Source organism: Melanotaenia boesemani, chromosome 8 (assembly GCF_017639745.1).
Source record: "Melanotaenia boesemani isolate fMelBoe1 chromosome 8, fMelBoe1.pri, whole genome shotgun sequence".
Lineage (NCBI taxonomy): Eukaryota > Metazoa > Chordata > Actinopteri > Atheriniformes > Melanotaeniidae > Melanotaenia > Melanotaenia boesemani.
Genome location: NC_055689.1, coordinates 15164427 through 15179083, shown reverse-complemented (window position 1 = coordinate 15179083; position 14657 = coordinate 15164427). Strand labels below are relative to the sequence as shown.

Genomic DNA, 14657 nt, shown 5'->3' with positions numbered 1-14657 from the left:
AGGGATGCATATAAAAGTTGCGGGATAGTAGATCTCAAGGACCAGTCCCCCCCTGTTCTATAATAATCAACAGGATGAGGAGTCACCAGATGGCGTCATGCTGTCAGATGCTAATATTTTAAGACATGCTACCCAATGTGGTCTCTTTTCATTACCCACCATTGACCATTACCATTACCTGACCATTACCTAGTCAAGCCTAGGGCAAGATGTAACCCTGGGGCACGCCCCCCAGTTTGGGAACCACTGGCCTATATCAACATGCTCATGACGCCTTCCCATGTGTGTTGAATGGACAGCAGGTGGTGCTGTAAGTCTGATTTGGAGTTGGCTGAGTGACTGCAGAGGAACTGCACTCCTGTAAGACCATTAGACCTTTATACACACACGTAGTGCTGTGGGTAGTATTGGCTAGCAGGTCAAAGGGTCTGAGAAGAACTTTTCACAAAGACCTGACACCCACAAATGGAATTTCAATCAGCATTAGTATGTTTTGCTAAATGAGAAAATCTATTCCAAGGTAGTATATTTGGTTTGACCCCCTAAAAGCCCATAGGTTGTAGAAATAACCCCCCAGAACTGTACAAAATATGGGTGCTGAAACTGAGTCAGTTATCTTTCTTAAGAGGGTCTTTTGTTGGACTAGATATTGTTGAATGTGTTAGTTCTCACCCCAAATTTGGCCATTATACCTTCACCTAAAACCCGACCTCATTAAGCAACTTTTTCTGGAGCAGAGCTGGCCTATAAAAAGTGAACCGATACCAGAGCACAGTCGATTGTGCAGACACTAAAGCCTGGTTCACCTGGCAATCTGGCTGCCCAGCAGATACACCTGCTGTCTGATTTCTGGCTGAGCGAAGGCAAAGTCTCCTGTCTTAAAGCTACTAGTTCCCTGAAACAAATCCTTGCTTTTCAAGACTTCCATACAAGCCCATAATTAACTGGGGATCTTTGGTTTGAGGTGGATATAGAGAGAAACTCTCATAAAGCTATTGGATCTTTGGTTTGAGAAACTTCATTTCAAATGCAAGTTAGCCCACTTCGAGATTCAGATGAGCACTGAGCATTATGAACATCGGATTCAGCTGGACACGTGTAGCACATGGAGCAGATGAATCAGATGAAAGTGGTCTGGGACTACACACACCGTCGATGTGCAGAATAGCAGTTAGAGTTTATCATTAAAACATTAATACAGTTGAAATAAAAAGAAAATAAAAGAACATCTCGTCCGCGCATCCGTCACCGTCAGGCCTTAGAGAATGTGTTAGCAGAGGAGGTACCGGGTTGGATCGGTGACGCGCTGTTGTTGCTGCTGTTTTCATGAGGAGTGTGCACGTGGCCGTGCACTCCGTGACTATGCTCCTCTGTGTCCCAGCGCTCCGGACAGCGGCGGCGTGAGTTCATAAAGAAGTTGGAGACGGTGGAAAGCTCCAGGCCCAGCTGCTGGGAGATGGTGATCTGCATCTCCTTGGAGGGGCGGCGGTTCTCTCTGAAGATGGCTACCAGGGTGCGACGCTGCAGGTCGGTGAAGACCAGTCGCTGCTTCTTTGGCACCTGGTTGCGTTCTCGTCCCCTATCCTCCTCCTTACGTTTACATGCTGGAGAGAGGGAAAGAGTTGTTAAAGGAAAAAAGACATAAAAAAGAGAGAAGTTTTAACAGTACAGTACTAACAGTACTGGAGTAAGATGGCATAAAGAAACAAGACAACGACGTGGGATGGGATACTGGGATGTGAAAAATGAACCTAGCTTTTGGATTCGCTGTGTAATTCTAAATGGTGAAGCTTAAGCGTGTTTCTTTCTTTCTTTCTTTCTTTCTTTCTTTCTTTCTTTCTTTCTTTCTTTCTTTCTTTCTTTCTTTCTTGGTATCATTTAATGAACACAATGTTGTGTGTTTTATTTTTATTTCCTTTTTGTATTATATAGATTTTGTATTTTACATAATTGAAGTCTTCCATCATTTGTCTTACAACTTGTGAACTTGCCAGTTTGGTTATTTATTTGTAGAGCGCTTCAAGATGTTTTTTTTTTTCTGCAGAAAGAAAAACGTAAATTAGTTGATTTTTCTTTTCTCCTCGTTACGTCCAGATTTTAAAGTGTCGTTTATATGAAACGATAAGTGGTCCACGACTGCTGCAGTGGGCCTAGTAGAGTAGCCTATAAATAAAAATGCTTAAAAATTATAATAAAATAAAAAATAAATAAAACGAAGTGAAGGTAATTGCAAAGCAGTATCCCAGTGTATGAGAATGTGCACGGGAAAGGAAAAAGAAAAAGAAAGAATATTTGCTTACTTTTTTCTTTACAAATTTAACCCACAATTTGCACTACAGTTTGTGATCACAACACAAATATGATACAACAGAGCTAATTATATATTCTGAATCACTAACAGTGAAGAAGGCGGTGGTGCGTTACACTAGTTTTTGTTTCGAAATGGGACATTATGGCCAATATTGACAATTTTTGACAGTATTGTCTATTTTGTTGGCCTGAACATGTGGACAAATCTTTTTTTCCCCTGATATCGAGCTTGATTTGGGTGAATTCCAATCAAGTTAAAAATTTCTATTGGTTTTCAAAGTGTGTAGAATAAACAAGAAATAACATCTCCAAAAAGGGTGAGAAATCAGTTAGTTAATGTTAATGTTCTAGAAATCCTTTACCTTTAAAGTTAGTTTTATTATGTCGTGTAAGATTAACAACTTTAAACAATTTGGCAAATTGCATTTTGGAAACCAATCACAAATTCTCTAAAGACAGGTTATGCTTGGGTCTAAGGTGTCCTGATTGTAGGTCTGTGTTTCTAGCTGAAACCGGAGAAGCGTGATGTGAAATGCTGACAAAGAAGCGGTCTGCTGTGCTGCCTGGATGCACCGTCAGTACAGGCTCGGCTCTGGCTCTGGAGACTGGAGGGAGTCTGTTCTGTTCTGCTGCCCTAAAAAGCTGCAATGATCGATTTTCCGCGGTTTTCTCCTGAGCACGTGGTCCAGTAATCAGGGCTCCCTTCCCCACCCGATCGATCCCCATCGATCCGCGAGAGCGGGGGTGTGTTACGGGCTACGTGTGTGTGCGCGCGCACCAACTCATGCTGGGGGAGAGTATGTCTCGTGAGCGCGCTTTTGTGACAGACAGAGGAGAATAAATTGTTTATCTGTGGAAGTATAAAAGCAGGGGTGGCGGGAAAAGAGTGACAGACATCCAGTCTGGGAGTGTAGGAGATGGAGTCGGGTGCTTGTGCTTGAAAGAGACGGGCATCAGCCTGGCTTTATAGTTGCCTGTTTGTGTGCGCAGATGAGGACAGGAGAAAATGAGAAAAGGATGAGAGGTAAAGAAGGGGAGAGAAGATAAATAAGGCTGCAGTGTGGAGGTGGTGTATGCAAATGATTGATGACTTTACAGCAGGTTTAGACAACAGCAGTAAACAGATTTGACTGTGAGGTGGAGATCAATATGAATGTGCACATGTGTATGCATGGCCGTGTGTGTATGTGCATGTATGTGTGTGAGCTGCCATCATTTAAACTTTGTTACTGCAAGCAAAGCAGTTACAAAGATATTTTCCCCAGCAGGATGTATGTTTGTCCCCATGTTAGTTCCTCCACAGATGCACCACTCCATTCCTTCTTGACTGTTTTCCTCTTGTTGTTTTTCTCAATTGTTTTAATTTGCTCTCAAATTGATAGCCCCCATATTGATTGATCCGCACTTCAGAACCATTTCATGGAACGTTTATTCAATTGGTTCAGGCCCAGTCATGCCAGAATCTCCTCCAGGCTCTCTAAGTGCTGTCTCAAACCAAACTCAATACTCCCTAATGTAATGACTGAATGCTAGTGCTAATATAGTGATAATTTAATATGTAATGCCTGTTTTCGAACAGCTTGTGCTACCGGCCATTTTACAATGCCAACACCACTCTGTTTCTCCTCTGTCAGCTCAAATGGGAGCAACTCAGGGGGCCTGCATTGGGGCCAAGCATGGCCACAATCATATAACTCAAACCCAGGAGTTAGCGCAAGCCTGGACCTGCTCAGTACCCTCAAAGTATAATTATCATATTTTATAGGGAATGATGCACAAGCAATCAACAATATTAGAAGAGTATACTTAGAAAGATATCACAATTTAGCCAAAATATGACTTGAGCAATTATGCTATGAGGCTAATGATATTTCAGATAATCAATAGGTCCATTTTAAATGAGACTCCTTCAGCCCCATGAGCACCCATCTAGCAGAGCAATAGATAGGACCACAGGGAGAGGGAGCTGCTCATTAAAAGAGACCTGTCTTGAGGCAAGAACCAAACTGTTATGAGCTACCTTTGGCTGCCTTTTTACCAAATGAGCTTCTCTGAACAGACAAGCAGTCTCAAGTGGCTTTTGCTCAAGTTGTTTCATTCATATGTCCTGGTGTCAACAATGCTAATCAGGGAACTGCCACTTACGGTGCATGTTGACCTCTTACTGATCCCCTGGCTGTTGAGCGTGTTAAGATGCACTTGTGACTCATTAATAGCAGTTCTGCTTTATGGCTCACTTTAGGTTGATGCTGTTGTTTGTATTTGCCTTTTCTGTTTGACTGAGTGCACATCTGCAGGAAGATAAGAGTACAGGTGCTGGTGAGCCCTGTTTATGAATGACATTGGAGAACAGGGATTAATATTCAGTAGTTGTTAAAGATTCCCCCTTTACATAAGACACAACAAATACATCAAAAGCAAATGAAAACAACTTCTGCCACTTAGAAAAATTGGAATAGGCTATTTGTAAAAAAAAAAAAAAAAAAAAAAAAAAAATCATTTGATATGAGATGTCCTATATGACTTAGGTTTTGCACATTGGAGGCTATAGGGTATCTGAAGTTGTGTGTGCCTAAACCAGGATCATCATCTAACCATATACTGTGTTAGGAAACATGCTCATGAGTCTGTCTCTTTGAATCACAATTTTCATAAGCCCAGAGGGAATTTATTTTTAATCTTGGATCTTGAAAGTGTCAGATAGTGTAAATATGTAATTACACAGAGAAATTCACATATTTCATTGTGTAGGGGGATAAAAAAAGACGACTTTCCATTCTAATTCAAGTCTTGTTTTGGGGTGTGTTAGAGCTGTAAAAGTTCAGTTATCTGATTGAAATTGAAACTCAGTAAATCTCGATTAATATAAGAAGTTGTCAGTTTAAGACTGACTGACTTTCAGATCTGGTATACTTTAACACTGTCCATTTTTCAAGGGCAGCACATCATTTTATTCTTTCAGCTGGTGAATGTGTGTCTTCAAGTGTCAAACTGCACATATGATTCTGCACAGTGAATGTCATCATGATCACTTAGGAAAAATAACAGTTAAGGAGGATTTAAATTTCTCCCTGATGATGAGCCATTCAAATAATTAATCAAATTTGTGTTACAGGTTGAATTACACAATACAGCAAATGTATGAGAATGGTTGTGTCTGAAGACACTCTGTCTGGTATCTGGAGATGTTGCATGTGCAGAAAGAAACATGATATTCTTAGATAGCAGCTACATGTTGTACTACATATCACAGTGACATTCAGCAGAAATGAAAACCAATAAGTGGAAATATAAGCCACACCTAATAGGCAATCTATATTTTTATCCTCTGTTTTGGTCAAATCAAAAAACAGTAGGCATCATGTTTTAAGAGTTCTTTACTTATCTCTATGTCTAAATGACAACAGTTTCATTAATAAATATCTAAGTGTATATATGAGTGTGTGTGTGGATGTGTGAACAGATGGGCCATGAGGGGCAGACGGTGAACTAACCGCACCGTGCTGCTGCTAGCCGACGCCTGGACGGACGGATGAGATCGGGCTTTGTGTGCGGTGAGACGGGCCCTCTCCCGCCCTGGACGGACTACTGCAGGTGAGAAACAGTTTGGTATCAATCACTTACTGTTACACCTCTCAGATGTGCGATTATTGATTGTATTGATCATGTTATAGGACTATTCATTGCCGGGACGTAAAGTTACTCCCCCCCCACCCCACCCGCTCCCATCACTATATCAACCCCACCCGTAACAACACACAGCACAGCGGCGGTGAAAACCACACCGTTTCTTCATCCTTTAAATACTGCCAATTGATTAGGATTGGCTTATTTGAAAGCTGCTGTTTATTTCTCGATGTTGTCCAGTTGAGGCGCGTAATCGGCAGCTTTACAGCCCATCACATATTGGCTTGTAGTCTGTAAACTGTCATGCGCTACACTTAAACGCTTATTTAACACGTCTCAGTTTTGTTTTGTTTTGTTTTGATTTTTTTTTTTTGTTGTTGTTGTTGTTGTTGTTTGTTTTGTTTTTTGTTTGTTTGTTTTTTGTTTTTTTTGTTTTTTGTAACAAACAGTGTGCTTTTTATTTAAATAAATCTAAATTATATGAGGAAAATGCTCTCTAGAAGGCATGGGGTTCAAACAAATAGCTGATTTTGAATCTCTTGAACAGCAAAAAGTGAAGAGAATAAACTACGAAATAGAAGTAGATTATATACAGTTTTTGTTCGCGCATAAGATTTATTAAGATATAATTTGGTTTGGAGGAATGTGTTTTACTGGGGCATCAAACAAGGCGATTTGCATATGTCTGTTGTTTGAAATGCACTAATCGGAAAATGTCGATTCAGTCTTTCCTTTAACTGAACAAAAACAGAAAAGAAGAACAGCATTTATATCTGGATTATTGAAAAAATAATCATACATTTAACACGAACCACACACTTCGTTATGAGGAAAAAACTTGCATGCACATGTTTGATTGCTTATGTTAACTTCATTATATTTAAAAAACGAAGTCTCTCCTGTAAATGTAATAGTCTAGTGAGACTTTGCTTAACATATTTTGCACAAACTTGCTGTCACTCATACACAGCAGGCTTGTGTCTTGTTTTTTAAGCTTAAAGTTCCACAGCATGCAAAAATAAATGAATAAACAAACAAACAAATAAATAAATCAACCATCGATTTTACAAAAAAGAGCTCGGGTTTTTATGTACGTTAAACTGCACCTCAGGAAGAGCTGTCCTTCCTGCACCAGGAGGCCATATCCCAACCTAACGTGAGCAACTCGGGGCTCGTGGAAAACAAGACTGTGTTGCAAATTATTGACTTAGAAGTGGAATTAAAGGATACATCAAATTATTATTACAATCGCTCTGTTTATGTGAAGGTAATTTATTTGCAAACACAGGTAAAGCAGAAATTTGTTTTTGTCGTTACTGCTAAGTTTTTGCAGGTATCCACTTCTAAACTGAAGATATTCCTATCCACAAGCTTATAGTTGTGTAATCTAGTTTGGTTAAGTAATTGAAATTTAACTTATTTAGATGATGCATACTAAAATAATTTCATTTTTATTATCTATATGGGGATTGTGCTAAGCTGAAGGTTTCACTTACAGCCTTTTCACTGTCTTTCATGCTGAGTGCCTAAATATTTCAAACCACTGTGCCAGTAGAAGCTATGCAAAATGCCTGTTACAGGGAGAGATGACCAGAGAAATGAGATGAATCAGGGCAGGAAGGCAAGGGATCTGGTTTGTTGATGCTGGTACAGAGCCAGAAGAGAAAGATAAAGGAGGAGGCAGGGAGGGAGGAAAGGAAAAGGGGAGCGAATATGAGAGAGCAGAAGAGAGCAGAAGAGAGGAAATCAATACCGATTCAGAGCGAGTCAGATAAGCCTGAACAATGTATAGTGCAGACACACTCTATAACCCAGTCACACACATGCATGTGGAGGCACTCAGAAAGACACACACCCACACATGCACGCTCAGTGAAATGTGCTTCAGGCCTCCATAAAGATGCATTACAAACCCCATAAAGCATAGCAACCTTTAAAATCAAATGACATCACAACCTTGGATTGCTTTGAGGATTCGCTGACATGTGCAGAAAGCACTCATTACTAGGTGTCGATAGGGAGCTTGATGCTCTGATGCCCTTTGTCTACTGTAAGATTCTCTGAGGCTCTATCTTTTAGTGTTTGTTAAAATATCAGCCTTCCTGCCCTGATTTCACATGAAATATTACAGCTCCTATTCAGTCAGAGGAGGCTTCTATTCTGGCCTCATAAATATGTTCTGATGTGAGTTTTCAGCAGTACACCACCCTGGTTGGTGTCAAGTTTGAGTTATTGATATTTTACTGTTTGTTTAGGGTGTAAACAGTGTTTTTCAAAACCACTTACACACCCTCTGTTGGGGTGCGTAGGGAGGAAGACTGGTGTGTGGTCCTCAGCTGTTAACCACAAATTTGACTTTGCTTACCTAGAAGATGCTGTTACAAGCGCTCACACCACCGCTCTGCTTCTTTCTTTCTTCCCCTCTCGCCTTCGTCTCCCTTATACTTATCAATTATTAAGGTCTGTATTGATCCTTTCACTACCCTGCCTCTATCTGACTGTTCGCACAAAGCCCAAACCAGCCCTCTCTCAATCAATGGCATCTCCTGGCTCCTGCAGCTCTTTTTCTACATGTCAGTTTTGCTTTTCTCACTTTTGCACTTAAGCCGGGTTGACTGAAGTTTTGTACATACCAATTTGGTACATTTGGATTCCTTTGAAAATACTGATTTTAATCTTTCATGGGACAAGTAAGTTTGATGGACATTAAAAATGGGTCAGATTAGAGAGAGAACAAGGAGGATTGAGAATGGCTCCACGTTCCATGTTTGGCTCGATGAAACATCTCTTATTCATCCTATTTTCATCCTCCAGGCAGTGTTTTTTTTGTTATGTTTTCTTTTGTGGTGCCAATCTCCTGTAGTCAAAATACCTGCCTGCCTGTTGCTAGGTTAACCAGAGAAAGATTAGTGATATTATTGTCATGAGCTGCAGAGAGGGAGAGCACCAGGGAGTGGGAGAGAAGGGGGTTGGGAAGGGGAAACGGTCTTATTGATCTCCTATGTGCAAAGCCAGGCAAACACTGAAAGGACAGAGCAACACTATTAATGACACTCAAAGCCTCAGCTACTAATCCTATCTATCTATCTATCTATCTATCTATCTATCTATCTATCTATCTGTCTGTCTGTCTGTCTGTCTGTCTGTCTGTCTGTCTGTCTGTCTGTCTGTCCGTCCGTCCGTCCGTCCGTCCGTCCGTCCGTCCGTCCGTCCGTCCGTCCAGGATAGTTTTATCAGTGCTGAATTCAAGCATTGACCTGTTAAATCTCACTAATACATGAGCTGTTGGCTTGAACATCCCTCTCTCTCTCTCTCTCTCTCTCTCTCTCTCTCTCTCTCTCTCTCTCTCTCTCTCTCTCCCTCTGTTCTTAATGTCAAAAGAGGCATAATCATGAATTTTAAGGGAAAATAGGGCAATTTAACTATATGTTTACAGGCCTTTGAGGTTCAGCTTAGAAAGTCTATATTTTCCATATTTTCTTGTTCATAGTGGTCTATGTTACTGATCCCCACCCAAGCTACAATCAATATTTCATCAGAACAGTTTGCGCAACTCAAGGTTGCCTCGAAGTAAATCTGGGAATCACATCATCGAGGTTATGCAGCCGGTGGCTTTTTCTCAGCCATAATATTATGACCCACTTGATATTGTATCCTTCTCATTTTGCCAAAAGAGCCCTGAATAGTCAGGGCATGGATAAAAACATATGATGATAGTCTGGATTATCTGGTTAGGGGGCTTGACAATGGATCATTTGAGCTCATGTGGGTTGTGGATGTTGTGAAAAGGGCTTTCAGGTTCTATCAAAATGGTATTTACAGTTTTTGTTGTTATCTTTAAGGCCCACCATTTTTGTTTGGCCCACTGCTCTCTTAGGAGTGTGCTGTTGCCATAGGGGATGAGATTGGTCTCCACAAATGTCCAGGTTCAAAACTAAAAAATTTTACTCTGGATCATGAGCGGGTCTACTGTGGTGGCATAGGGTGGCATTTACCACTCTGAATCAAAGCCTTGCCACCCCTGCTGCAACCCCAGCTGGCAGCATCAAATTGAAGCATTTATAATTATGGCGAATCTGACATTTACAACCGTGAATCTCTGATGTCCGACTGCACTGAATACAGTACGAAGTAACAGCGGCCCGAACAACTTTGTTTTGAAACTGAGAGGAGAGAGCTGCAAAGACAGAAGGCAACAGCATGGAAAGAAAGATGTAACACTAAATAACTACATCATACTATGAAATGAAATAATAATGAAAGCTCAGTTCTAATATTTGCTAATAGCTGTGATGCAGATTTTAAGTCAACTAAAAAGTTTGGTATTTTGCTTCCTGTGCATGTACCGGTAGCTAAAGTTAGGTCTTAAGTTTGTCTAACTTAGAAAATCTTATTTGGTTTAAAGTTTGTCAAGGAAAACACTGTAAAGTTTCTTCAAATCTTGCATAAATAAAGAGGAAAGGCAGTGTCTCTATTTTTTTTTTTTTTTTTTTTTTTTTTATGAGTAATGTGAGAGAATCAGAGACTAAAACAACTGAGCCAGGTTGCTGGAGGAGACAAAGGAGACAGACAGAAATGTGACAGTGAGATAATGCAAGGCCATTGGGATGAGGAACAGGAGAGGGAAGTGGTGGTGGTAAGAGACAACAGTTGTGAAGAGAAGAGGGAGAGGATCTGCAAGATGAGGAAGGAGAAAGTGAGAGACAGAAAAACATGCAGGGCTCAGACAGTGAATCCATCACCAAATATCCAGTCCAGCTGGTCCACATCATTTAGGAACTAAACACCAAGTTATATCTGAATAAGAACAAAAGAATATAAGAATAGACATTTTGCTGTACAGTTCATTTAAAGGAAAACTGCTTAACCCTCTTCAAATAAATATTTGTATTAATTATTATGTTTGCTTTAATATGAATAATCGGGACATTTTGTTGAGTGAGGAGAGATGTGAAGAGAGTTTTAGTATTTTGTGTGCAATGTATTTTAGACCCATTGTTTAGGTTAAATTCCAAAATTAAACAAGTTTAAGAAAAAAGACTCCCTCGTGGGCCAAATTATGTCTTGCTGTGCATGTTAACAGCCATAACAGTTCCTAATTGTGTTTTAACTTTTTATATTGTATAGCTTAGATTCTTCCCACTCCCTTTGAGCATATTATGTTATGGCTGTGCAGTCATTTTGGACTATTCAACATATTCAAATAAATCACAAATCAGCATTGTATGATTAGTTGTTTTTCAGCTTGTATCTGTCCTACTTTCCATCTTCTAGCATATCCAGCTGAGGGGGGTCACCACTAAAACACAAGAGTTTCCTTAAGACTTTCCATGGAGAGACCAGAAAGAGCTTCTGCAGCAACTGGTACAAATCTGATCCATGGTTGGAGAATGCAATGACAGTTCACTACCCATGCAAAGTTAGGGATATTCTGCTTTTTGTATGATGTCAGAATTAACCTAAAACCCTCCATAACCTTCACAGGTGGACTTTATTAGACTTTCTCTAAACTTTTAAATGCATTTGTCCAACATGCTGTTCTCTAACAAGGGGCTTAACTGCCAAAAAGAGGCATCTGAACCGTGAATGGAGGACTAAATGTTCTGGTTCAACAACAGTTTGTATCTAAACAGTCCTCTTCATCATCCTCTTTGCATTTAGACATCATCAGACCAAGACCACACCTAACACGTGATAGTTATAATGTGGTTTACCCACCACTGTTGTTAGGTTTTATTTCAATGTTTAGTTTTAGATGAAGGAGTTACCATCACATGTTTCAAGTTGATGCTCCACTGAGGAGCATCAACTTTTTACATTCTTTGTAAATTTATCTTATAAGTTGAATACCTCTAACTTTTGGTAAGTCTGTAAGCTGCTGAAATGATGACCTGATAAATACACACGTATAAGTGATGTACAGTCCATTGCTTTCAAGAAATACATGCAATTATTCAAACTACTGAAGAATAAACGGGGGGAACATATTCTGAATAAACAATAAAACCAATGTTTAGTACCTTGTTGAGGTGAAACATTTATTTCCACACAATACATTTATGTTCACCTTAATACATCTGAGTTCATAGAGCTTCACTGGTATGTATTTACTCAATTGTTTACTTTTGCATAAATGCTATATAGATGCTGCAGAAATACTGGAATGCAAATTATATTATTCAGTCGACCTTTTTCATAGGTGTACCCTGTCTCTTGCTTGTTAATTGTTGGGATAGGCTCCAGCTTCCTCCAGCTTGAGTGAATAAATTCATGTTTATATATATATATATATATATATATATATATATATATATATATATATATAATACACACACCTCTGCCATCCCATAAATATTTTTCTAGATCCGCCCCTGCCCTTGGTCTAAATGAAAAGCCGGACAAGCTGTGTGGTTATTACGTCTTTCAACTCCAATACGAGTATTGATCGGTATACCACATTTAAAAAGGAGAGTGAGAACTGGAGTATTGATCAGGCAGCCTGGGGTCACCCCGCTTCTGCCGCGCAACTAGTTGGCCCAGTGGCCCCACCACCACCACTGTGTGTTGTATATAAAAGCGCGTGCACACCCAGAAACAGCTGACGTGGGAGGACATTTATTGCGGTGTTTATTTTGAATCAGCTGGGATTTGATATGTCGATCAAAAATATAGACATGCAGCTGTAGTTTATATCAGCGTGCGTAAAGGTCAATGTCCACAAAGCATTTATTGATATATTAGAATTTAAAACAGGAAGCTGCTGTCATACAATAGCTAAATCCCTGAAATGAATGTTCAGCTAATTTTACAGATGAAGCCGCTGTGCCTCATGTTGTACCCGGTAGAGCTGTCCGTGGTGCTGAATCTTTTTGGCCTTCAAGAGTTTGGGGTATTCCTTCAACAAAACGGTTGGGGGTGACTGTGGCTGTTGTGTTACTTAGGATAAGTTAAAAAAAAAAAAAAAGAGAGAGAGAGAGAGAGAGAGAATTTGAAGACTATCTCACCGGCCAGCCGAAGAGCAGACATTCGTTGAAACTCGGGCTCTTGCAGCCACTTCCACATCCTCCTAAAAGTCTCCCGACCTGACTTGAGCTTACTCCACGGTTTGGGGTTTCGTAGGAGGTCTGAGAGGGTGCCCTGCGACCGGCTTAAGATCCTCTGGGCGAAAATAGCCTGCGGGATAGAGTACCGCTTTAACTCGGCTGTTATCCTCTGAGCCACCTCCTTTGTGTTGATTTCCTCAGCCTGGATGCCTGACCCTGATACTCCTTGGTTGGCCCCATGGCTGTGCCTCTCCCGGTCTCCCAGCATCACCGCACCGTTTGCTTGGGAGTGTAGGTGACTATGTGGATGGTGGTGTATACTGTTGAGGTTGGAAATCATGCCGTGGCCATGCCCTCCTAAACTCCTTGCCAGGTGCTCTTGGTCACTTCGGGACAGCATGGATGCGTGGGACTCAAACCCTGACACCGGAGAAAGCATTTTGGCATCTGTGGAGAGATGCGCACTGGGGCCATAAGCTGAGAGCGATTGCTGGGAGTTGTGCAGAGAGCCCAGCCCGCCTGACAGCGGGGAGAGTGAGCCGTGACCCATAGCGGACACGGACATCTCTTTGGGGTAATGGCTGTACAAATTGCCCATGGACGTAAGCCCCCGGTGGTCGTCTCGCATCAGCGTGAAGCTTCCACTGACGTTCCCGGCGGAGATTCGTTGATGGGCGGCAGGGTGGTGGTGTGGGTGTGGGTGGTGAAACTTATCCGCTACGGTGGATATTGGAGGTAGATGCTGCAGAGGAGTCAGGGTGGTGTACGTGTTGCTAAGGCTCATTCCGGTCTCGCACATGCTGATGGACGGATGGAGGTGTCCGGACAAAGCGGATGGGTCTGTCCGGTAGTCCCCGCTGGACCCCTCAAGAAGGGAGGCCATGCCGGAGACCATGGTTGACCGCGCGCCGGGAGCGTGTGAGACCAGATTCCGGGGTGTCGAACTGGGGGGCGGCGACTGCCGAGCGTGCGGAGAGCTCATGAGGTCCCCCGCCTGGGAATGCGATGCAACGCTGTGCAGGCTGTCCATGGTGAGCTCCATAGCAGAAAGAGTATATGTTCTTTCGTCCCACCCTCCCACCCTCTCCCCCGTTTCTCTTCTTGCAGCTCTCTCACTCAGGAAATCGCACTCTGTCTTACCCCCTAGCCCTCCCGGAGCAATAAAATTACCAGCCAGTTTGAACCCAAATCCATTGATTACAATTATCTGATCAATCCGGTGACGCGAATAGAATCTCTGTTGTTCCGAGGCATGTACAGAACCGACTGGGTCTGCGTTGTCGTGGTGCTGTTCATGTGGAGCTCTCCTGGGCTATATCTCATCTCTGGTCCAACAGCGCTTCCACTAAAAGCAGGTTGAGCCGCGTGTAAGAGAGAAGGGGGCGCGCCTCTGTGTATTTAAAATGTGGGCGGGCACGAGCAGAGTGTCTTAACATCCTTCACTGGGATTACACAATGTCTCATAACTGCTCTCAGATGTAACTTTGTTATGAAAATGTGTATGTATGTCATGCTTTGCCGAACACAACATTTGTATCTGAGCGTGCACACGCAAACCCCCTTCTGTATACTTGTGCAGACTTGACAGAGACAGACAGATAAAATCCTTACGCTGAATGTTAATAAAATACTCTCAGAATCTGTGTTAAAGGACGCAGGAGTTCCTTACACATAAAC

At 41.7% G+C, this 14657-nt stretch overlaps 1 protein-coding gene across 3 annotated transcripts; it reads right to left on the bottom strand.

Moving 5' to 3' along the window:
* Positions 1-1251: 1251 nt before the first annotated feature.
* Positions 1252-14022, bottom strand: onecut3b (one cut homeobox 3b). 3 transcript variants are annotated; one of them, XM_041992966.1, is made up of 3 exons: positions 12942-14022; positions 1340-1604; positions 1252-1306 (listed from the first exon to the last, which is right to left on the bottom strand). In XM_041992966.1, exons 1-3 carry the CDS (start codon positions 14020-14022, stop codon positions 1252-1254), a joined length of 1401 nt encoding a protein of 466 aa, XP_041848900.1. The 3 variants fall into 3 exon arrangements, with proteins under 3 accessions (XP_041848900.1, XP_041848901.1, XP_041848899.1); XM_041992967.1 differs by having other exon boundaries at positions 1252-1315; positions 1367-1604; XM_041992965.1 differs by having other exon boundaries at positions 1252-1604.
* Between the last annotated feature and the right edge of the window lie 635 nt (positions 14023-14657).

Excerpts from the sequence above, each read along its gene's own strand:
- onecut3b (XM_041992965.1), bottom strand. The coding sequence starts at position 14,022 with ATGGAGCTCACCATGGACAGCCTGCACAGCGTTGCATCGCATTCCCAG. Across the intron at positions 1,605-12,941 it reads GTCTGCTCTTCGGCTGGCCG|CATGTAAACGTAAGGAGGAG; the intron begins GTGAGATAGTCT and ends CCCTCTCTCCAG.